Genomic DNA, 25029 nt, shown 5'->3' on the forward strand with positions numbered 1-25029 from the left:
TTTGCCCGCTAAACCCAGCAACAAAATTGAGACCTTAATTAGTGCTCACAAAATAGAAATAAACAAAAATAAATACATCATAAAGCAAAGCAAGATATGGGCGTTTTGAAGTGTATAACTTCTACCCCTCTTCTGCCACTGTGTTTTTTCCTCAGCATATATTTTTAGGCACACAGCATGATGTTTACGTATGTATGCACACACAAAAATATATACTCTTGCGTATTTCCCGATCTGTCTTTCACTAGCAAGTGTGTGGTCTTCTATGATACGTATTACAGGGTGGGTTGATTTGTCTGACTGGAAAGGAAGTCTTCTGGTGTGGCTTTTCCTATCTCAGCCTTGTTAGTCAGCGATATGACAATTTTTAAAGGATAGAATTAGTATTAGTTAGTATTAGAATTCTTCATCCCAACATGGGCTCTTCATATCCTTTCAACTATAACACTATAATTTCCCCAGATATCTTATTTCAGTGGTCCCCAAACTTTTCATGGTAGTGCTGCCCGCCCTCCCCTTCTCCTCCCCCTCCCCACAAAGCCAGGCCATGAATGAGGCCATGGCTGGGAGGGGGGCATGGACAGGGGTAAGGGGGCCGAGGCTGGAGCCACAGGTGTGGGTCCATCTGGGGTCGGGAGCGGGACTGGGGCTGGGAACAGAGCTGCAGCCAGGGGCCGAGGCTGGGGGTGGGACTGGGGTCAGGGCTGGGAATGGAAGCTACATCCAGGCAGTGGTTGGGGCTGGGACCAGGAGCCGGGGCTGTGGCTGAGGGCGGGGTTGGAGCAGAGCTGGGGGCAGAGCGGGGCTGGGTGACCCTTCCTCCCCGCCCCCTGTGGGGGGTGGCCCTGGTCCTACCATGATGTGCCCCCTGAACGTTTCTCCAGGCCCCCCTAGAGGGACATGCCCCAGAGTTCAGGGACCTCTGCGTTATTTGCACCAGACTAACCTGCCAAAGGTACACATGGCAGCTGGCATTTTTCTAGACAGCTGGGACAAACATGAAGGGTAAAATAATAAGAGGTGGTTAGACATCCTCATGCTAGCTCATAGTCCTGTTCCAGCAGAAAATGCCATTAAATTGTGATAATGATTACACCTAATGACTATTTCATACTTTGATTTTGCTTCAAAGATCTTTTATCTCATCATTATTTAGATTTTGAAGTCTGATTTAAAGTATACATTGCTGCCAGTTATATGATGCAGGTACTTAACTAGCCCTGATTAGAAGTACAAGTGAAAAAAAGTATTTTGTCAAATAGGTTCATTTTATTGGGCCTCAGTTATTATTTAACGTGGTTGATGAACTGCAGGTTCAACTTTTAATGAAGACCAACTGCCTTGTTCACATCAACTCATACTGAGTCCCTCAGGCTGAGGGGTAAAAGATAGGTCTTACAGGCCTTTGTTATAAATAATGACTGTGGTGCAAGAGGGCGGCAGTGGCATGCCCTTACTAGCATATTTCACCATACCAGTGTGTGAGAAATAAGGAGATATTGGGGTGTCATAATATAAAGGGAAGGGTAAACCCCTTTAAAATCCCTCCTGGCCAGAGGAAAAATCCTCTCACCTGTAAAGGGTTAAGAAGCTAAAGGTAACCTCACTGGCACCTGACCAAAATGACCAATGAGGAGACAAGATACTTTCAAAAGCTGGGAGGAGGGAGAGAAACAAAGGGTCTGTGTCTGTCTGTATGCTGCTTTTGCCGGGGATAGAACAGGAATGGAGTCTTAGAACTTTAGTAAGTAATCTAGCTAGGTATGTGTTAGATTATGATTTCTTTAAATGGCTGAGAAAAGAACTGTGCTGAATAGAATGACTATTCCTGTCTGTGTACCTTTTTTGTAACTTAAGGTTTTGCCTAGAGGGATTCTCTATGTTTTGAATCTAATTACCCTGTAAGGTATCTACCATCCTGATTTTACAGAGGTGATTCCTTTACTTCTATTAAAAGTCTTCTTGTAAGAAAACTGAATGCTTTTTCATTGTTCTCAGATCCAAGGGTTTGGGTCTGTGGTCACCTATGCAAATTGGTGAGGATTTTTACCAAACCTTCCCCAGGAAGTGGGGTGCAAGGGTTGGGAGGATTTTGGGGGGACAGACGTGTCCAAACTACATTTCCCAGTAAACCCAGTTAGAGTTTGGTGGTGGCAGTGGAGATCCAGGGTCAAAGGATAAAATTAGTTTGTACCTTGGGGAAGTTTTAACCTAAGCTGGTGAAAGTAAGCTTAGGAGGTTTTCATGCAGGTCCCCACATCTGTACCCTAGAGTTCAGAGTGGGGGAGGAACCTTGACATGGGGTTACTACCTTCTGAGAAGGTAAGGTAGGAATTAGAGAGATTTTAAGCTATGTAACTAAAACAGCACAAAATGCCTTGAAAATGTACCCTTTAGCTGCTACAAAATGTTTTAACAGAGCTGAAGATACTGGATGCAGTCTGAGCCCTTTTCTGTATCTTCTACCCTGGTTAAGCTTTTATGGGACTGTCTTTTTACAAAACCCCTCACTAAATACTACTCTTGTCGTCATTTAGAGTATATTTCACTGACCTATTAGGTAATGTAACTGCTTAGAACTTTAAAGTCACTTTCTCTGTTCCTTTGGGCCTAATTATGTGAGTGAAACTCCCATTGTATGGGACTTGCGCCCGTGACACTAAAGGTAGAACTGGGACGTTTTTCTTTTGGACAGTTCGGGTCTGGGCTGTCACACCCTTTACATTAGCAAGGATTTGGAGGACTGAATCCTTTCTGAATCTCTTTCCATCACTGGTTTCTTGTGAGTTTCAACACTCAGATCTTCTGGCAACCTTCCTGGATAAGTTATATAAACTTGGTGCTCAAGGTAGACAGTCCAGCATTATCCTGTCTTTGCATAAAGATTTCTGTAGCTTTTGAAAGGCTTTAAAAAAAATCTTGTGAAAATTTTATTTCTAACTGCTCTTCAGAGAACTGTTACCAAATAGCAACCTCAATTCAAATATTTAACCCTCACCCCTACATCCCCAATTGTTTTACAATCACTTTCAGCAAATAAGAAGAAAATGTTTTATGTAAACAAACTGTTCAAGGGAGCACGAGCACCCCAGGGCACAATCTTTAGAGTATTATGCTACAGGAGTTGGAAGAGAGGGTTTGTTTAAAATAAACCTATCAAAAATGCAGTAAATGGACTAGTTTCAGTTATTGAACTGATACAGGCTTGAAGGAGCATTCCCTTGGGTCAATCATTAATTTCAGGCCATTGACACTACTTTCTACTGGATGAAGTTTAACAAAAATCTAAAGTAGGCAAATCATTTTGGAGCAAATAAGGTACAAGCACTTGGAAGCTGGTGTCCGCGCTACAAAGACAAAAGTAATGTAAGATTAAGTTAGTATGTATTGATAGGTTTAGCTATAGCACTCATCACTGTGGTATCTGAGCATGTCATAAATGTTAATGAATTCATTCCTGTAACACATCTGTGAGGAAGCAAACTGTCATGCGTCCCATTTTACAAATGGGGGGAAAATACCCAGAGAGACGTAGCGACCTGCTCAAGGTCACACAAGAAGTTTGACAGAGCCAGGTTCTGAACCCAGATCTCCTGAGTCCAAGTTCGGTGCATTGTGCGCTTGCTTTTCAGGAAGGCTATGAAGTCCTTAAGACCAAAGTCTTGTATTTTATTAAGACTATCTAAGGTATAACTGTATGGCAGCGGTATATAAAATGCTCACATACTGTGCCCCTGGTTACTTTTTTTTAAAAATTCATTGTAAATCTCTGTTCTTCAGCTGATCAGCACACATGATTCTCTATTTTCAAGGACTGAATGTTATCTGAGGAATCTTTCAGAATGCTTGGGAATGCTAATCGGCTGATGATGCAGTGTAGTTGGTCCAATAAAAGATATTACCTCACCCACTTTGTGTCTCTAATTGGCTGATGAGGAGGTTAGTTTTCCTGTTAATGGAATGTCCTCTTTACAAAGAAAACATTGTACATAAATAGAAAACACAGATTTCAAAGTGAGCCTGAGCTTCCCACTGCCCAAGGATTGATGGAATAAAGTGGTTTTGGTCTTTGTAAGAAATAGAAGTAAATGAGGAATAAGTGTTTAAATTGTTATGCTCTTAGAGACCAAAACGCTGGGTGAAAATCATCTACTTTCTTGGGTACATGTAATTCACCATAGCTTGTCTAGGCTCTAGAGAAATAGAGGCCAAGAGCAGTCAATCCATTATACTTTCTCTTCATCAAGAGAAAGAACTAAATAAAAATTAGTACTTCATAGCAAACTCCAAAGTGGCTTAAAAAAGCTGATCAATAAGTGCTAAAGAGGCATCTTTTCTTTCCTATGCCTGACTGTGTTGCAGTATCTAAATTATATAATGCCTACATAATGAATAGCTTTATTCTGATGCTTGACTAAAGTCAGATTATTTTAGGAGTCTTTTTCCAGTTTCAATACAGATTCTGTTCCTTTTACAGAAGGGAGAATATCTGCTTAGACCCATGAAGACCTGACTGTATTTGAACTTGTACTTGCTGGTCAAATTGACAGGAAGGACATTTTACTCTGCCTGCACCATGCACTAATTGTGTGCCATCTCTTCCGCATGATTAGAATCTGTGTTCTCTTTGGTGCCCAACCCTTGCATGGGCAATGCAAAGTAGTTCTTACTGTGTTCTCAATGCCTATGTCCTGGATAAAGGCGTGCCACTCTTGTTCTGTAGTTGGGATGTTTGTGACTCAGCCAATCCATCCTTGTCTAATATGATGGGCAAACTGACAAAACTAATGAAATCAAATTGAGATCCAGTCCCCAAGGGGAAATGTCTGTTACAGTTGTGAATTAGCATTATGCTACATAATACCCTAAATACACTCCATGCTCTGTAACTGTCTGAAAAGGCACAGCAGGCTAAGAATCCCAAAGGGAAATGACTGTAACTGGGTTTCTAGTTTAGGAAAGGACTGTGTCAAGCAAACTTGGGGCCCCCTTCAGAGTCGTTCAGTATGGCCTCGAGTTGCGTGGCCCAAGCCCCAGTTTCTCTTTCCCATCCACCAGTTGAAGCTGGCCCAAGTTGCTCTCCCAGCATGGATTTGGGGGCTCGCATAGGTGGGAAGCAGACAGATGACAATTTCCTGTTTTGAAAAGGAATAGAGGGTAATTTAGTGTGATCTAGTCAGGGTTGAGATAAAGGAGAAGAAATGTCCCAATTCTCTCCAGAGAGCTCAAGTTATTTGTGTCTCAGCTCTCTCAAAATGAATGAGCGTGTACCTGACATAATATAGTAGTGCAGCATATGTTGCACATAGCATTTCAACCTGTCCTTGGTGGGCTGGGGATAGAGAGGGCTACTAGAACCCAGAGGCCCCTTGTGGCTTTAGGTAAGGCTCTACTTTCTGAACAAGCTGCTATGTTCAGTAAAGAATAGAATTGGAATACACCAATGCTTTTAGCAATATTGCTATGGTTGCAAATCCTGACTTGCAAAACCTTTACTGCTCCGTTTCTGGGTCTCTATTGTACATACTGGGATTAGAATGATACAATCCAAGTTTTGGCCTAGTTCATTCTGTATTTTAGTTTCTTGTTGCCAGAGCTCAGTAATACATATATTGAATGTGGGAGAACATTTTGTAATGCTTTATTGTGAGCCATGAGAAAAATGTGTCCTTCATCCATTGGCCAATATATAGTAATGTGTGTCATTACGCTTTCTGCACCTCCCAAGATAAAATCTGTTTCAGGTTCCACTTTCCTATGTTTTCTACATGAGTTGATATCAGAATATTATTTGTTATATTTTATAGCAACTCCAGGCTTTCAAGAGCATTGGAACATTTTAAAGAAGGTTTTAGGGTCCAATTTATAGAGGTTTTAAAAAAAGGAAATCCTATTACTACAGTGCCATGTCAACATTTTAATTGGCCAGAGTTGGCTAAGTTTCTAGTCAAATTGGATGGAAAATATAGTCCTGTTTGGAACGTGCCTTTCGCTCTGTGGGTAGGACCGTCCTCATGTGACATATGTGCTCCCCTCACCATTTTAGGGCCTGATCCAACTCCAATTGAAGTGAATGAGTCTTTCCATTGACCTCAGAGGCAGTTGGATGAGGCTTACATCAAGGAAAGGAAGGTCCTCTTTGTGACACAAGTAAAGCTGGTATGTAATAAAGTTATGAATACAAAAGGAGCTGCTATGTAAGAATATTGATATGTACCCTAGTTATTGAGAGAGGATGCATAACTTTTATATCGGGGTACTGGAATGTTGTTACACACTGTAATACTTGGATTCAATAGGGGCTGTGGGAAGCACAAATAGGAAAGCAACTCAGCAGCTTCCCAGATAATACCATCTAGATATCACCCTAGAAAGACAAGGGGACAAGATGTTAGTTTCAAGAATCCTGTCCTCTGTCTCGAGTCAGTTGCAAACCTTGTTTTTCTAGAGCCAGAACTACCTGATTAAAGGGCTCCAAACAATTAAAGTGTCTTGTAACCCCCTTCACAAGAGTCTTGTGAGCAGATGTCTAGGGAGACAAGCTGTGGGGAGGAGTCTAGAGGAGCTGGGCCTCCCCAGATCCAGGAATGGTGAGCCTTAGGGAAAATCTAGATACGCATACAGTCTGTTTTATTATTTAAGATATTTTATCTTAAATGCTTTTGTTCTGAGTAAATGTTACTCTGCTTTAAGGAAGCTGCCTGACTGCTAATTACCACTGTGATTGTTCAGAGAACAAAAGTGAAGGGTCTGGACATAAATCAAGACCTGCTCAGTTGATCACAGTTGATACACAGGGGACTTACAAGCAAGTAACCAGTCTGAATGGGAGAATCACATGATTCCACCCTGAGTAATAGCCTGGGATCTGTGGGGTCAGAGGTGCAGTTTGCCTGGTAACTCTGATGCTCCCCTTTAAGAATCCCTCTAAAATAAAGGGAAGGGAGATAGTGTGGCTGCCCTTCAGCCTACAGTCATTCACTAAGCATAGGGACTGAGAGTGCACTGAGAATAATGTTGCCAAGAAGGATTCTATTTTGCTGTTTTCTATATGTAATTATGCACTTGACTGTGCTGTATGTGGTGATTGAACCTGGGATTTCTGGGTTTTTCTGCACGGCCTTGCAAACTACAAACTACAACTACAGGGCCTGAATTGCAGTGTGCCCCAAAGTGCTGCTCTGTAACTCCCCCCATGTGGACACTGTGAGCACAAACTAAGACTCCTAGTTTGTGCTAACATTGTCCTCTTCACTGGGCCTTTTGTGTATGCCCTAGTGTCCAAAAGTTACTGTGTCATACAGACAAATAAAGTTGCATAAGACCCTGAAGGTCTCACAGTCTGAGTAGAGACATGTTAGATGAGGGGAAAACAAAGTGTAGGAAGGAGTCATGAAGAACAAGGTACCAGATGAAATCTTGGGTTAGCTTAGTGATGCTTCAGACATCTTGTTGGTGTTGGGGTATTGTTTTCAGTGTATAGCTGGGGATAATTTAGACATTAATAAGACTTCTTTGGGAGGGGCAATTTACCCCTGTAGTGGTGAGATTAAATAATGCTTATTTGTTTTAGAGGTGAAAGTAAGCCGGTACAGTGTACCGGTAAGAAAGTGGCTGCCGCTACAAGCCGATACACAGCCAACATTAAATGAGATAATTTTATCTCCACAAGTGAGATAAAAATTACTATTGTATGTATATAATCCTGCTGATCATGAAGTGCTTTATAGTATTTGGAGCATGAGAAGGGTTCCAGAGAGGATGTGGGAGGAACAAGTTAACTTTCAATAGTGAAATGTAGTAAGTAGGAATTCCCCTTTTTAAAGGTCATATAATCTCTAAAAACAACAAGAGGGTATAATAGAACTACATAAGGTTTGGGGTAATATTGAACTGATCTTGACATATAGGGAAATGTCCTCTTCCACTGGTTACATTAAGGCAGGACCCAGGACTTAGCTTCCGGGTATATGCAGAAAGAGAGTGTACAGCAAATTAATGTAAACCTGACTAATCAGTACAGCTGGTCCAATATTTTAAACCAATTCCCAATTTTTTCTCAAATTAATGGCATCATAATATTGATTTTTGAATATTGGAAAACTGCTGTGCATTTTAAATCTTGAAAGTCTAATCAACTTTAGCTAGCTTAGTATTGGAAGTACATTACCCTTCACTTGTTATGACTTAATTGTAAGATTTTGTCATCCAATCAGAATTTAGAAACAACTTCCTGTTTCTAGCTCAAGATAGTTAAGTCCAAAGCAGACTGCAAAGAGTTACAAAAGGACCTCACAAAACTGTGTGACTGTGTAACAAAATGGCAGATGAAATTCAGTGTTGATAAATGCAAAGTAAAGCACACTGGAAAACATAATGCCACCTATACGTATAAAATGGTGCAGTCTAAATTAGCTGTTCTCATTCAAGAAAGAGATCAGCAGTCACGGTGGATAGTTCTCTGAAAACATCCACTCAATGTGCAGAAGCAGTCAAAAAACCAACAAACTGTTGGGAATCATTAGGAAAAGGATTGATAACAAGGCAGAAAATATATTGCCTCTATATAAATCCACATCTTGAATACTGTGTGCAGATCTGATCACTGAATCTCAGAAAAGATATATTGGAATTGGAAAAGGTACAAAAAAGAGCAACAAAAATGATTAGGGGTATGGAACAGCTTCCACATGAGGGAGAGATTAATAAGATTGGGACTTTTCAGCTTAGAAAAGAGACGACTAAGGGGGGATATGATAGAGGTCTATAAAATCATGATTGGTGTGGAGAAATTAAATAAGGAAGTGCTATTTACTCCTTCTCATAACACACGAATTAGGGGTCACCAAATGAAATTAATAGGCAGCAAGTTTAAAACAAACAAAAGGAAGTATTTCTTCACACAATGCATGGTCAACCTGTGGAACGCTTTGCTCGAGGATGTTATGAAGGCCAAGACTATAACAGAGTTAAAAAAAAATTAGATAAGTGAATGGGTAGGGCCCTACCAAATTCATGGCCATGAAAAACGTGTCATGGATTGTGAAATCTGCATGTTTTTTTGTGTGCTTTTACCCTGTAGTATACAGATTTCATGGGGGTGACCAGCATTTCTCAATTTGGGGGTCCTGATCCAACAGGGAGTTGCAGGGGGATTGCAAGGTTATTTTAGGGAGGTCACAGTATTGCCACCCTTACTTCTGCGCTGCCTTCAGAGCTGGGTGGCCAGAGTGGTGGCTGTTGGCCGGGCGCCCAGCTCTGAAGGCAGCGCCCTGCCAGCAGCAGCGCAGAAGTACCATGCCATCCTTCCTTCTGTGCTGCTGCTGGTGGAGGCTCTGTCTTCAGAGCTGGGCTCCTGGCCAGCAGCTGCCACTCTCCAGCTGCCCAGCTCTGATGGCAGAGCTGCAGAAGTAAGCGTAGCAGTACTACGCCCCCCCTACAATTATCTTGTGACCCCCCCCACAACTCCTTTTTGGATCAGGACTGCTACAGTTACAACACCATGAAATTTCAGATTTAAATAGCTGAAATCATGAAATTTACCATTTTAAAATCCTCTGACTGTGAAATTGACCAAATGGACCATGAATTTGGTCGGGTCCTATTAATGGAGGATAGATCCATGTTGTAGTAGCCAGGGCAGGGATGGTACCCCTAATCTCTGTTTGCCAAAGAATGGGCAACAGCGAATGGATCACTTGATGTTTGCCTGTTCTGTTCATTCCCTCTGAAGAACTGGCACTGGACACGGTCGGAAGACAGGATACTGGGCTAGATGGACCTTTGATCTGACCAGTATGGCCGTTCTTATATAGATGTCCAATTGCACACCACGGACAAGGAATATTTACATAAGTAGTTCACAGGCAATTCATAGGCTGAAAACTCAAGTCAGCAAATACTTGTAAATAATTAATGTTTGAGAAATTGAGATAATTTTGTAATTCAAAATTAAAAAGGGGCTAACTAATATTTTTATTTGTCTGAGTAGGCCACAGAGTGCTGTTCAGTAGATGTTCCTTTTCCTCCTCTCTATCACTTTTAAATCTTCTGGGGGGAAACACAAAGTAGCTTTTGGACTCTTCTCTTGCCTCTGAGTAGTTATTCATGACCCTCAAACCACTTTCTTCAAGTCCGCTCATTTCTTTATTCTTACTGTAAAATAACAAATAGGATTCACCTGAGCTTTCCATTGCAAGAGGCAAGAATATCTCATTGAAAAGAAGCTAACAAATAAAAGTCAAAAGAGCCCTATTAAAACTTCTCTTGTATTTTAAAAAGGAAATGACCAATCCCATCCCCCCCACAAAATTAAAGTGCCATCACACAGCTTAAAACATTAACTGTTTAATTACAGAATGAATAAGCAATGAAGTATCTGTCCCACATGCATTTGTCAGTCAAGACATTATTGGACACAAAATTGAAGGCATGCATTTATACCACAAACAAATGATATCTTCCTTACTAATTAGAGGCTTCCATGCCTTTCACCCATGGTATTTGTCATTTAGTATCTGTGTTCATGTCCCTGCCATGCACTATACCAAACAACCCCACTTTTCACACTTCCAGAGATGCAGCTCACTTGTGGGCTCCACTTTTTATTTTATGGTTTGACCTGAGGACCTTTTATTTTAATTGAGAAAGCCTGCTTTGATTTTAATATAAAATGCTATCCTGTGAGAATGGCAATGTAAAAATGTGCACTTTTTGTTGTCTTGTAGTAATCTTTTTCTATGGAAAAAACAATTGCCTACTTAATTATCCTCATTAGAGGTTTTGAGGCTGCTTTGGATGAATACACCCTTGGAATAATAAATTGAGAGTAGGCATATGAAATAGGAGTAGCAATTTGGAATGCACAGTCTGGTTTTGTTCCTTTTGGACACACTGTAATTTTATACTTCTCAGCCCTAAAATACTAATAGCTTGACTACCAGTACAGAATACACTACATGGAAAGTAGTTCTAAAACTATGGAATGTATTCCATGGAAAGAAATTGTTTGCTTTTTTGAGAGGCACCAGTTACATAAGACATATTAAAACCATATGTAAGGTAACAAAACTTATTTGCACATATTGTGTTCCATATTGTCCCTTGATCATTCCATTGCACATTACTGCAATAGCAATGCACTACAGGATTGCTTGGATTTTGGAGAATAGTACGGCCAAAAATTGCTTTGTATTTTGAATTGTACTTTTATCATACTGTAAACTGACTCTGAATATTTAAAGTATTTGGTTGCTACAGTGATGCCAGAGAATAACTAGAATTTTCTTGTACAATAAATATAAATGAAGACAGGTGCAGTTCACTAACTGACGCTGTGTCAGAACTTTAAAGCAATAAACATCTAATTTCAGTATGGAATTTGACATAAAACAAACATAATATCTATCATACAAGCACTATACAGGGAATAAGTAATAATGGAGAATGGGCAAACAGTCATAACACCAATACATGTGGTTTCCCTCTAGAAAATTGTCCCAACAACGTAATCCATTATCATGATTACATCTTACAACTCTCCCCTCATTACCCTCTGATGATACAGTGTATCAAGAAGGTGAAGAGGTGAGTATTAGGTACAAAAGGGATTGGAGTTGGTAGCTGACTTGTTCAGGATCTGTATCATGACCTGAAAGAGGAAGCAAGTAGCATATTAATGGAATTTACAGACTGTAACTGGGTGTATAGACCCTTTGAAATTTAAGGGAAAATCTCTTGGACTAGTATTACTCCAATCCAGGTTTGCCTGTGGCATTAGGGGATACTGTCACTGAGAGAGAAGTGGTCTGGATTTCATTGAGAAGCCGAAGCTGCTGATGCTGGCTTTACAGCCCTTGTTTGGGGTCCCATGGATAGGATGGGCTGGAACTCCACTCTCGACCACAACTATGAGAGGACCTGGCGGGTTCTACCAGTTTCCTTCTCAGAACTTGAAGAGCAGGGCCAGCTGGGATATGTAGTCCAAAATAGCAGCCATATTACTAGTCCGAGCTTCTGGCATGACAAGATAGGGAAATAAGGGAAGTATGCAATCAGTATCCTTTCCGTGATATAGGAGACCTAGAGGTAGCCAGGCTGTAGTTTTTTGCTTAAGGCTCAGGACAAGTAAACACACTATTGAAAATGGACTGGAAAAAATACTGTATAACACAATGCTACAGTAACAGGAAGATGAAGTGGATGTTCACCTGTCTCCTTTTTTATATTTAACTTTTCAGCTTTCTGATTCATGACATTTAATCTGTTTAAATTGATATAATGAGTTCCTGGAGAACTGAACTTACTGGTAAAGCTGGGCAGAAAATAGCTTTTTCCAGCTTGTACTTGCAAAATTTTTCAAGATACTGGAAAAATTTCTTTCCCAAATTGCGATTGAAAAATTGAAATCTAACATTTCCACAAACCAAAAATTCCCCCAAATTTTTTATTTTCAATTTCAACCACTTTATTATTATTACTTTTTAATTTTCAGCTACCTTAAATTTCTAAATAAACACTCAAAACTTTGAAACTTTTTCTCATTTTGTTTCAAGTTGAAAAATTTGTGAAAACCAACCCAGCAAAATGTTTCAATTTTGACATATTGGCACTTTCAGACAAAAAGACATTTAGTTGAAAAATATTTGACCAGCACTATTTAATTGTGTTCTTCAGGAAAACCATTCAGAGCCACTTATGGAGAGATTGGAGAAACTTGTTCTGTTACTGAGAGCAGGGGATGAGTTAGTGTTTTTTGCCAAGAGATAGGAAGTATTTAGTAAATCCTCTCCTCTAGTAAAACTATCTATTTACTGGTCTGATTAGAACAAATTCTGAAAGTTTTGTTTTGGGGAAAGAGAATCTTATTTTGTCTTCTTTGAATTCCTAAAAGAAAGCAGCATTGGGCAAGGAGATTGAAGTGGTTTGTAGCAAGTAAATGTTTTTTCTGTTCATCTCTTGCTTTGCTTCCAGTTAGACTTAAAATTGTTGTTCCATAGGGTATTGGTTTTATTGGTGCTTCCATATTCATTTATATATTGATGGACTAATTTAATATACACATTGTCGGTTCATTGTTAATTATATTTTTTTAATCTCATGATTGTTTGTGCAGTTGACTTCATTTTTTGTTTTCTGTATTTGAAATATTTTGTGTTGATCTATCACCGTCCTTATTACTCACTCTCATTATTATGCTTAATGCAGCCATTCTTTCCTTCATGCTCTTGGTGCCATTCAGAGAGTCCTTTGAGGTCCCCCTTCTAACTTGCTGTCATTCAATGCCATTTTTCTTTTTCTCCTACTTTCTGCAACATTCCTGAGTGTCTGCCTTATTTCTGCCCTAGTTTTGTTCCTTGTATGATCCCCATTTACCTTCTCACCCCAAATACAGAGGGCCAAATTCTTCCCTCAGGTATGAACATCCAATTCCCACTGACTTAAAAGGAGCTGTGTATGCTTCTAAGGTCCGAATTTGGCCATTCATTCATTCATTCATTCATTCATTCATTCATTCATTTTCTTCTTCCTCTAATACAAATATTTAATATCTATTCCAGTTCCACATTTGCTGGTCACTGGGGCAAGTCACTAGAGGGAGATATGACCATGGCAAGTGTATTATATACCATGCTTCTCTGACATTCTTCTGGCTGAAGCTACTCCATTACGTCTCTTTGAAAAGTCCTGGCAATCATGATTATTTTTAGTTGTCCATTCAATTTTATATATAATTTTTTTTTTACCAAGGTGTGGGTGGGGATTTTTTGGGAGGGGAAGGAATGTTTGATTACATTTAAAGACTTGTCTACCTAATCTATATTTCTTCTATACTATGCTCACTACAGTGATATCCAAGTGCCTTGAAAAATTCTTACAATGGACAAAAGGAGATCTCTGCAACTTTCTCTTTCCCTTCCAGAGTAGTCTTAAAATAGTGCCATTTACTGTGTATAAATTAGTCATTGACCCAGGGATATGAACTTGAGTCTTCCCCCATCAAGTGAATGCCCTGACCACCAGCCTGTAGAGTCAGTATCACTTACTCTCTCTGGCCCGATGGCTATTCAAGTATTGGATACAAAGTGCAACAACTTCAATCAGAGACATTGAGAATGATGTACCGCCTAGCTCAGTGGTTAGGACACACTCTGGCAATATGGGAGACCCAAGTTCAAATTCCTGTTCCACATCAGGCAGAAAGGAGGGAGGATTGAATGTAGGTCTCCCACATCCCAGGTGAGCACTCTAGCCATTGGGCTCAAGGCTGTAAGAGAGATCCCACTCCCCACACAATTTGTGAATCTATCCCTTCCTTCATTTCCATTGCTTTTATTTTAAAAATGCCCAGAGACTTAATGTTTTGTTCAACTAAAATGAAATTTTTGTCAACTTTTTTGATTTGATGAAATTTTTTAGCATTAGGAAACCAAACTGACTTTGTTTAACTGCCAATGAACCAAAAAATCAGTTGTTTGCCCAGGTCTAGCTCTGTTGTAAACCCTCGTGGCCACCCAATTTCTAGTTATTATTCTGGGTGCCACTTCTTTTAATGCAGGTAACATTCTCTTTTCTTTGCCAGTTTTTAAGGAAAGTGAGTATTTCTTCTGAGTCTTTATGATTAATCTCTTTCTTTTATCCAGCTTTAATTTTAATAATTTAAGTTTTGTGCATTTTAAATATTAAAGCTGAAGGGATTTGGGAATAGGTATAGATTCTTTCAATATAATCCCTATATATTGTACTCCTCTTGACCCAAACACTTAGCCAAAATTCGGGGTCCTGCAGGCTGTTTCCAACAGGAGGACAAATTGATGCTGGAGTCAGGTATTTCTTTGCTGCAATCTTGTTTATTTACAAAGAATATATACCTAGTCCTGTTTTCCAGAAAACAGCAAAAATAGCAGATGACTTCTTGGCTCACAACTGCAAGCCTCTCTCAGTCAGCACTTTAACCCAAAGCACACTCCCTTAGCTTTTTCTTAGGGTCACATTACAAGTGCTTGTCTGGCTGTGTCCGAGACTTCTTTTCTCTTTCTCTGGGTGCTTCTTCTCTCTCTCTCTCACTGACACTCACACTCACACATAGACACACACCTCTGCAATCAAATGAATCAGTCCCCTGCATTTGCATTCACCTGTAGTGAAACCCCTCCACGCACATAGTTTAGATTTCTGAGTGACATTACATGCATTGTGGCCTTTATTTTGGCTGGTGGCTCCTATTGTCTCTAAACAAAAGGGCATTTAATTGTTCCCCCATTTAGCCTGAATGGAGGGCAGCTGTTATGCCCACCAGCTTTAACAAGGTTGGAATCTATATATAGGATTAGACCCCACCAGTCTATTTGGAAACTAAATTTAGTACCAAATGGGGGCTGCCTACTTAATTAGTGACACGCTACACCGTACACAATCATGCTCCAGAATCTACACTTGCTGTCTGATGGCTTTCTGGGTGGAGTTAAGGGTGCTGGGTTTTGTCCAATAAAACCCCAAGTGGCCTTAGACTCCTAAATACTTGAGAAGCTGCTTCTCATCCTGTGTCAATACCTGGCACAGTTGGTCTGCAGAGATGCTCAAACCAGGCCTCCCTAGTTGCTGAAAATCACAAAGGTGATTGCTGGCAGAGTGTTCCTCTCTTCTGGAATGTGCTCCCACACTTTAAATAAAAGAGACTCAATCTGCTGAGTAGGCTACCTGGCTCAGCAGTGCAAGGGAACATCCTGAGAAGGGAGTGCTGTTTGAGGGCTGATATCCGCTGAAGGTGAGTTTTTGTTTTATTCTGCACTGTATAGTTTGCTACTCCTTACTTACACTTTGTGGGTTTGCTGCTGGCTCACCTTTGTTCGTGGGACTTATGCTTAACTGTCAGGGGTGCTGAAACTTTAAAGATAGGCACACTGTGTGATTGAACCAGTTTAAATAAGGTCAAATATTTGATAGCTGACTAATAAACTAATTTCTAGCTCTGGTCTGGAATTTTCTGAAGAAACAGGGTTTAGCTGGAAAATGCCAATTCATTGAATTGGAAGTGTTTCTCAGAAATTTACTGGGTTTGACAAACTTCTGATGAACCATGGGAAGGGTTCTGATAGAACCTACACCAGACAGGTGGCTTCCTGCCAGCTCACCTGGTGGACTGCTGGGGCCCCCGGGCGTCCAGGGTCTGTGGCTGCGGAGTAGCCCCACTAAGCCATGGAAGCCTTTGGAGTCCCTGCTCTAATGGGGCTTGATCTGGGGCTGCCAGGCGGCAGGTTCCAGCTCCAAGGCAGGAAACCTGGAAACCCCAGGAGGTCTTACGGCTTTCAGGCTCATTAAGGCTTCTGGGAGCCCTCCTGTGGGACTGAGTCTGGGAACCCTGGCTTCCAAGCTCTGATGGTCCTGGCTTAGTTGTGGCTCCAATGGCTTCTATGCTCCCACTGCCCTGTCAGCCCTAATTAACTGATGGGGAGCCGAGAGCCAAGAAGTCCTGGGAGTCAAGGCTGAGCCAGGAGCCTCAGACCATGGGCTCTCAGGGGATCAATTTTCTTTAGAAATTTGCTAAACAAACTTTCCAATTATTTCTAAATAGCTTTTTGTTTTGAAAGAATTGAAATGTTTTCAGAATTCTGGATTTTTCTACAGAATGGAAATTCTGCATTTTGACCAGCTCTCCCATATATGTCCGGTGCTACGCCATGCACCTGATGTTCTACTGCACCACTGCTTCAAATTCTGCTGCCACACATCTGCAGTGCAGAACAGCAACAAAGGGTTTAATTATGTCACTTATCTACTCTACACTGACTTTATTTTATGGTAAAATAAGATACGTGGGGTCCTCTTCACCTCTGAACTTGCCCTTGATACATATGTCTTATTATGTCTAAATATTTGATGCCAGATTGGATTCATCAAAGGGAAAATGGGGAAATATTTTTGTGTTTTAAAAAGTTTTATTAGTTTAGGTCTGAATTCTTCCTTACATAACCAAGTGTAAGGAAAGGATTTGGCCCTTAATGTATAAAATGAAGGCAACATAAATTAGAATGCTGCTAAATAATGACTAACTGAGTAATGTCATATTTTTTCAATAGAACTAGTATTAAATTTCAATAGCTTTACAACTTTGCACACAGAAATTGTACTGTTTAAATATTTGTGTATGCATGTTCTGTCATCTATAAATATTGAAATTCAACGATTACTAGAATTGTTGCTTATCTACTTCTGATATTTGGATTATTGTAATTTCCTTTTACATTCCAATGCTATCACTTTTAAAATTAGTTGAGGAATGTGTTGTATGACTCCCTACCCAAACTGTCAAAGGAGTTTCAGAGTAGCAGCTGTGTTAGTCTGTATTTGCAAAAAGAAAAGGAGTACTTTTGGCACCTTAGAGACTAACAAATTTATTTGAGCACAAACTTTCGTGAGCTACAGCTCACTTCAATGGCTGCATTCAGTGGAAAATACAGTGGGGAGATTTATATACATAGAGAACATGAAAAAATGGGTGTTACCATACACACTGTAATGAGAGTGATCACTTAAGGTGAGCTATTACCAGCAGGAGAGCTGGGGGGGACCTTTTGTTGAGATAATCAAGGTGGGCCATTTCCAGCAGTTGACAAGAACGTCTGAGGAACAGTGGTGGTGGTGGTGGTGGTGGGGGGGGCGGATAAACATGGGGAAATAGTTTTATTTTGTGTAATGACCCATCCACTCCCAGTCTCTATTCAAGCCTAAGTTAATTGTATCCAGTTTGCAAATTAAGTCCAATTCAGCAGTCTCTCATTGGAGTCTGTTTTTGAAGTTTTTTGTTGAAGAATTGCCACTTTTAGGTCTGTAATCGAGTGAACAAAGTGATTGAAGTGTTCTCCGACTGGTTTTTGAATGTTACAATTCTTGACATCTGATTTGTGTCCATTTATTCTTTTACGTAGAGACTGTCCAGTTTGGCCAATGTACATGGCAGAGGGGCATTGCTGGCACATGATGGCATATATCACATTGGTAGATGTGCAGGTGAACGAGCCTCTGATGGTGTGGCTGATGTGATTAGGCCCTATGATGGTGTCCCCTGAATAGATATGTGGACACAGTTGGCAATGGGCTTTGTTGCAAGGATAGGTTCCTGGGTTAGTGGTTCTGTTGTGTGGTATGTGGTTGCTGTCTGTAAGCAAGGACTGGCCTATCTCCCAAAATCTGTGAAAGTGATGGGTCGTCATTCAGGATAGGTTGTAGATGCTTGATGATGCGTTGGAGAGGTTTTAGTTGGGGGCTGAAGGTGATGGCTAGTGGCGTTCTGTTATTTTCTTTGTTGGGCCGGTCCTGTAATAGGTGACTTCTGGGTACTCTTCTGGCTCTGTCAATCTGTTTCTTCACTTCAGCAGGTCCAGGCTGAGGTTGATGGTGGGATGGAAATTGTTGAAATCATGGTGGAATTCCTCAAGGGCTTCTCTTCCATGGGTCCAGGTGATGAAGATGTCATCAATGTAGCGCAAGTAGAGTAGGGGCATTAGGGGACGAGAGCTGAGGAAGCGTTGTTCTAAGTCAGCCATAAAAATGTTGGCATTCTGTGGAGCCATGCGGGTACCCATAGCAGTGCCGCTGATTTGAAGGTATACATTGTCCCCAAATGTGAAATAGTTATGGGTGAGGACAAAGTCACAAAGTTCAGCCACCAGGTTTGCCGTGATATTATCGGGGATACTGTTCCTGACGGCTTGTAGTCCATCTTTGTGTGGAATGTTGGTGTAGAGAGCTTCTACATCCATAGTGGCCAGGATGATGTTTTCAGGAAGATCACCAATGGATTGTAGTTTCCTCAGGAAGTCAGTAGTGCCATGATTTCAACAATTTCCATCCCACCATCAACCTCAGCCTGGACCAGTCCACACAAGAGATCCACTTCCTGGATACTACGGTGCTAATAAGCAATGGTCACATAAACACCACCCGATACCGGAAACCTACTGACCGCTATTCCTACCTACATGCCTCCAGCTTTCATCCAGACCACACCACATGATCCATTGTCTACAGCCAAGCTCTACGATACAACCGCATTTGCTCCAACCCCTCAGACAGAGACAAACACCTACAAGATCTCTATCAAGCATTCTTACAACTACAATACCCTCCTGCTGAAGTGAAGAAACAGATTGACAGAGCCAGAAGAGTACCCAGAAGTCACCTACTACAGGACAGGCCCAACAAAGAAAATAACAGAACGCCACTAGCCTTCACCTTCAGCCCCCAACTAAAACCTCTCCAACGCATCATCAAGGATCTACAACCTATCCTGAAAGAAGATTCACCACTCTCACAAATCTTGGGAGACAGGCCAGTCCTTGCTTACAAACAGCAACCACATACCACACAACAGAACCACTAACCCAGGAACCTATCCTTGCAACAAAGCCCGTTGCCAACCCTGTCCACATATCTATTCAGGGGACACCATCATAGGGCCTAATCACATCAGCCACACTATCAGAGGCTCGTTCACCTGCACATCTACCAATGTGATATATGCCATCATGTGCCAGCAATGCCCCTCTGCCATGTACATGGGCCAAACTGGACAGTCTCTACGTAAAAGAATAAATGGACACAAATCAGATGTCAAGAATTATAACATTCAAAAACCAGTCGGAGAACACTTCAATCACTTTGTTCACTCGATTACAGACCTAAAAGTTGCAATTCTTCAACAAAAAGACTTCAGAAACAGACTCCAACGAGAGACTGCTGAATTGGACTTAATTTGCAAACTGGATACAGTTAACTTAGGCTTGAATAAAGACTGGGAGTGGATGGGTCATTACACAAAGTAAAACTATTTCACCATGTTTATTCCTTCCCCACCCCACACACATACTGTTCCTCAGATGTTCTTGTCAACTGCTGGAGATGGCCCACCTTGATTATCACTACAAAGGTTCCCCCCCCCGACCTCCGCTCTCCTGCTGGTAATAGCTCACCTTAAGTGATCACTCTCATTACAGTGTGTATGGTAACACCCATTTTTTCATGTTCTGTGTGTATATAAATCTCCCCACTGTATTTTCCACTGAATGCATCTGATGAAGTGAGCTGTAGCTCACGAAAGCTTATGCTCAAATAAATTTGTTAGTCTCTAAGGTGCCACAAGTTCTCCTTTTCTTTTTGACAAAGGAGTGTTACTCTCTACACAAACCTGCAATGGTTAAATCTCATGAGATACAGTTCAAATAATCTGTAAAAGGTTGATTACTTGTCCAAATCTTTTCAGGCTCCCTCTTCAATTTATTGTTTACTCTCCTTTCTTTTTCATGATTTTACAATAACCCTCAGAACCTTCTCCATCCTTAGAAACATGCTGTGGGCTCGTGGCTCTAGGCATCTATTCCTCCCTCCTTGCAGTATTATTATATAGGCTCTAGACCACTCACTTACCTTTTCATTATTTTACAGTAGAAGGAAATTAGGTCTACAATTCATCTATCAGTAGAAGAAACTATGAGCGTTAGAATGGAATTTGAAGAGCAAATAGACAAGAATATAAAAACAAATAAATGTTAGTGTATTCAGTGGCACAGGAAAGACAGCATATTTAAAACTGATAAAAGGAATATACAACTCAGTTAGCCTCAATTAAATTATGTGGCAATGAGTTTAATGGAGTTGGAGAATAATAGGATTCAAAAAAGGGTTGGACGTTATATGGATAACATGAATATTTGAGTTGTCATAGCAAGAATAAAAAAAAGTAATGAACAGTTGTGGAGGGGATCTATATCCCCATGATTCAGAGCATAAACCAACAATTAACAAGGGTTAGGGGAAAACTTCCTTGAAACTTTCCCTGGGGCAGATTATCCCATAACTGCTTCCTGCAGGGTTTTTCATCTTCCCCAAAACTGGTACTGATCACTGTTGGAGACCGGATGTTATACTACAGCTAGAGGGACCTCTCCACTGGCCTGTATCACTATGGTAATTCCTATGTCTAGCTCTCTCTCACAGTTACTATGACTCCCCCTGCAGACACTGAGAGACCTCATCTTCCTTTTGCCTTTGATCCCACTGTATAATCGACAGTTATAGCAGCCCCTATTGTGTCCTGCCTAGTGCGGGGTGAACTCAGGAGCAAGAGACACCTGTAAACACCAGCAATATGGATCAAGCAGAAGAATTATTAGACTGGCTGGCCTTGTCATAAGACCTTCAAATACAGAGTACATGTAGGGACAAGGGAGTCATGATTTATTACAGAGCTGTGGGAACCTAGTGGCTCTCAGGCTGGGAGAGAGGATAATTACTAGACTATACTTACCAAAATGGGTGGCTATTAGACCGAGTTTAACCCTGTAAATAGGTTTTGGTTTAGGGGAGAAAGTTAAAGTCCAGTCTGGATTCATATCAGCTCCAGGGCCCTCCAACTTGCTCCACGTAGGCAGATCTCCTGAATCTGTTCAGTGGATGTTTTTGTGGGTGCTGGGGTCTGCCCGTGCAGAACAATTTGCAAGAACAGAGCCTAAATCTGTTTACTTGTATCTATAGCATGTTGTGCTCTATGCTGGGAAATGTGGATTGGCTTCTACAAATCAACTTTAGATCCAGTTTTTAAAATAAATAAATAATTACGTTTCTTGTTTTCTGAAAAGTTTATGGGTTTGTTCCAACCTCTGTCTGATTTTCTTATCCTTTGCTTGTATTCATACTCTCTTTCCTATGTCAAGCTTTCATCTCTTTGTTTTCACCCTTAACCTGACTGCTTTCATCAGTTACCCCCTTCTCCTCCGTTCAGTAGCATCAGGTATGGTCTGACTGCTGCTCTCCTGACTAAGCCCCCATATTTTTTATGTTAATAGTTAACAAATTTTAAGGTACAACAGCATAAAATTATATTTCCCCCTTATCTCAGTTTCAGTTAATTTTTGGTACCTCATCTGTTCTTCTGTTCAGCAAATTACTTTTTTCTATGAAGCATAGTAGATATAGCTCTTTAATGAAAAATACTGTACGTTATCCCATTCTGGATTTTTTTTCTGTAGTATGCATCCAAACAGCTTGTACATTGTGCTCAGCAACAAAATACATCTGGATCTTCCGTTTGTGTGTATATTATATCATTACAATTACTTTCCAGGGATTCTTTTTGATATATGCATGTGTCTTCCATTAAGATGAATGTGGACTAGATGCTACTTTAAAGTGAAGCATTATTCTATAGGCAGATGGATGAAAAGTTAGTCGGGAGTATTGAAAGTTGCTACATGGGATACCATGCAACTGAAATATGTGATATTTTCTTAAAGGTGTATTATAGCATCTAATATGCATCCAGTTCACTTGCATAGCATTTTGATTTAAAATGTGCATGGAAAAGTTAGGGTCTATGTAAGGCACCAAACTTAATGTCTGATAATTTCTCTATTTTATGACACTGACCATTTGGTATCCGCCTCTTCATCCTAAATCAGAAAACCTACTGGTTATACCTGACCTTCTGTTGAGATGCAGCACAGCATATTAAGAGCTGGTGATTGTACAGTATATTTATTATTGTGCGTGTCTCTTCTTTGGAGATGAATATTAAAATATGTTAAACAATATTTCAGTTCTAATTATAGAGAATAGCTCTTATAGTTAAATGAACAATGGTGACTTCCACATTTTTTTTCATTCTCTATCCTGTTACAATCAGTTTTGTTCCCTACTTTAAAGTGTGGCTATAATTAGAAATCTGACTATACAGAAATGGCACCATCTTCTTCCTGTATGTATTCAGTTAATCTGTTTGCTTTACTTTTAAAATAAAATAAAAAAAAAATCAAGTTTTGACTATGGCTGAACCAACCTTGAAGGATCTGTTTCATATGTGTTACTCTGAACCAGCACCTGTAATATGTGTTTGCCAGGGATGGCTCTAAGCCATCCCCTGTCAGTCCGCTCGAAGAAGATTCAGATTCCTAAACCTACAAGATCATTGCAGCCTGTCTCCCGAGATTTCCCCAGAAATCCCTCTCCACTCAGCTTTGCTGTCTTTTAGGTGGACAATCTGCTTTTCCTGCTACCTAACGGGTCTAGAGGATCTCTCCCATTGAAGTCTTCTGGGGGTGCCAGGCCAACCCTCATCTTTCTTTGTGGGGGTCACCATGAAGGGTCACTTATTCCAACCTATTATGATCTTCAAAGAGGTAGCAGGAAACAACTTATTCCTTCCTTATCACCCACCCCCTTAGTGGGCTGGAGAAGTAAGGAAACCCTCCCTCTCACACAGCCAACCACCATGAGATTGAGTAGCAGAAGTAGATAGCACCCTGTAAAGATTAGCTGTGTGGTTGCTAGGAGTTCTTTATACCCAACACAAGATAATACATTTTGCAGATAAAGGCTAGTATTGAACTCTCTGGCAGATGTTTAATCTGGCTTGATACACAATAGATACCTTTTTAAAACTTGCCAGTTACTCTTTACTGGGTAACTTTACTTCAATGTTTATAGATTCAAGCTGTAGTGAACTGGAAATGCAGCTTATAATGCAACCTTACCTATTTGTTTAAGGTAGAACTGGCTAATTTTTAGGGTGAACACTATATGTATATTAAATGCAAAAATATATTATGCACTGGTATGGTTGTACAGTTAAAAAAATCCCAATTTCTAGAAATGCAGAAGTAAAGCTTCCCACTGACATGTTCTCAAACACAGAGCAGTTGGGAGATGCTGCTGTATTAGAGGTGTAATACTTTGGATGAAACAAAGTGAGGTCCCTTCTGCTTATTTGTGGCTTTCTGGGTAGAAGGTAGTGCTCTCCTGGCTAGCCTTCTTAAAAGAAAAGGGGGATAACTTCCTATCCTGACCAGTACTTACCCTCTCAGAATAACATGATCTATTGCCCAAGGCCACGGGGGAGCTATTGCTGAGCGAACTATAGTTGACATGTTAGCCTTAAACAGTCTCTCTACTAAACGTATCCAACTCTTTTTACTAGTGCTGGTCAAATAATTTTTTTCTACAAATTTCTTGTTACTTTTTGCATTAGTTGCTCAGTTCTTCTCATTGCATTGTTTGGATATACCTCAGAGATGAAAAATACATAAAAGCAAATTCTGTTTATAAATCTAACAGTCTTTGCCAGACAGCAAATTGTAGTTACTGAAAGTTTCACTGAAGTAAATTACTGCGAGTATTTGACTGGTCTTAGCAAGAATACTGGATCAGCAATGGGAAAGGTGATCTAATTTGCTTCTTTCCAGACTAATGGTAATCTTGCTGGGGAGTAATGCCTTTGTCTTGTGTTTTGAGATCCATAGCTTTTTGGTTGTTTTATTCTGACAAAACACAGAAACAAATTGTCATATCCTATATTAGGATCCAGTTGCTCTAGTTACCTCCATCAACTGTCATAACAGTTCAAAATTGATTGTGATGTGTGTGTTTTACAAAAAGAAATTACTTAAAGGAGCAGAAAAATCCTGAGCATCACTATCATACTACTAAGTTGTAGGTGTAAAATTGTGATATGTGCAGTAATATTTTCTTAGCTGTTAAATACACATTTGTCTGTTTTATCTTGCAGTTTTCAGTGAAGATCTACATGCCAGCCTGTATTTTGTCAATGCATCTTTGCAAGAGGTAGTGTTTGCTAGCACCACAGGGACACTGGTGCCCTGTCCTGCAGCAGGGATCCCTCCTGTGACACTCAGATGGTACCTAGCAACGGGCGAGGAGATCTATGATGTCCCAGGGATCCGCCACGTCCACCCCAATGGCACTCTCCAAATTTTCCCCTTCCCTCCTTCAAGCTTTAATAACTTAATCCATGATAACACTTACTATTGCACAGCTGAAAATCCTTCAGGGAAAATCAGAAGTCAGGATGTTCACATTAAGGCCGGTAAGTATGGTTCTTTACTTCATAACTTCAAGTTGGGCAAGGGGGAGACCATGTGTTTCTGGCTAAAAGTGGTAGCCATTGTGAACTGGAGCAAAGACTGTGGCCTAGAAGGGCAATCTAGAGTTCTGAATAAAATCAAATGGAACAATATTGGC

At 40.5% G+C, this 25029-nt stretch overlaps 1 protein-coding gene across 1 annotated transcript in view; it reads left to right on the forward strand.

The window, feature by feature from the left end:
- The window catches only part of DSCAM (DS cell adhesion molecule), a 607252-nt gene that overhangs the window by 67520 nt on the left and 514703 nt on the right, over positions 1-25029 (forward strand). The window contains exon 2 of the mRNA XM_074969783.1: positions 24557-24874. Within this exon, the coding sequence (XP_074825884.1) occupies positions 24557-24874 (318 nt within the window). The remainder of the gene's footprint in view (positions 1-24556; positions 24875-25029) is intronic.

This window comes from Natator depressus, chromosome 1 (assembly GCF_965152275.1).
Source record: "Natator depressus isolate rNatDep1 chromosome 1, rNatDep2.hap1, whole genome shotgun sequence".
Classification (NCBI taxonomy): Eukaryota; Metazoa; Chordata; order Testudines; family Cheloniidae; genus Natator; species Natator depressus.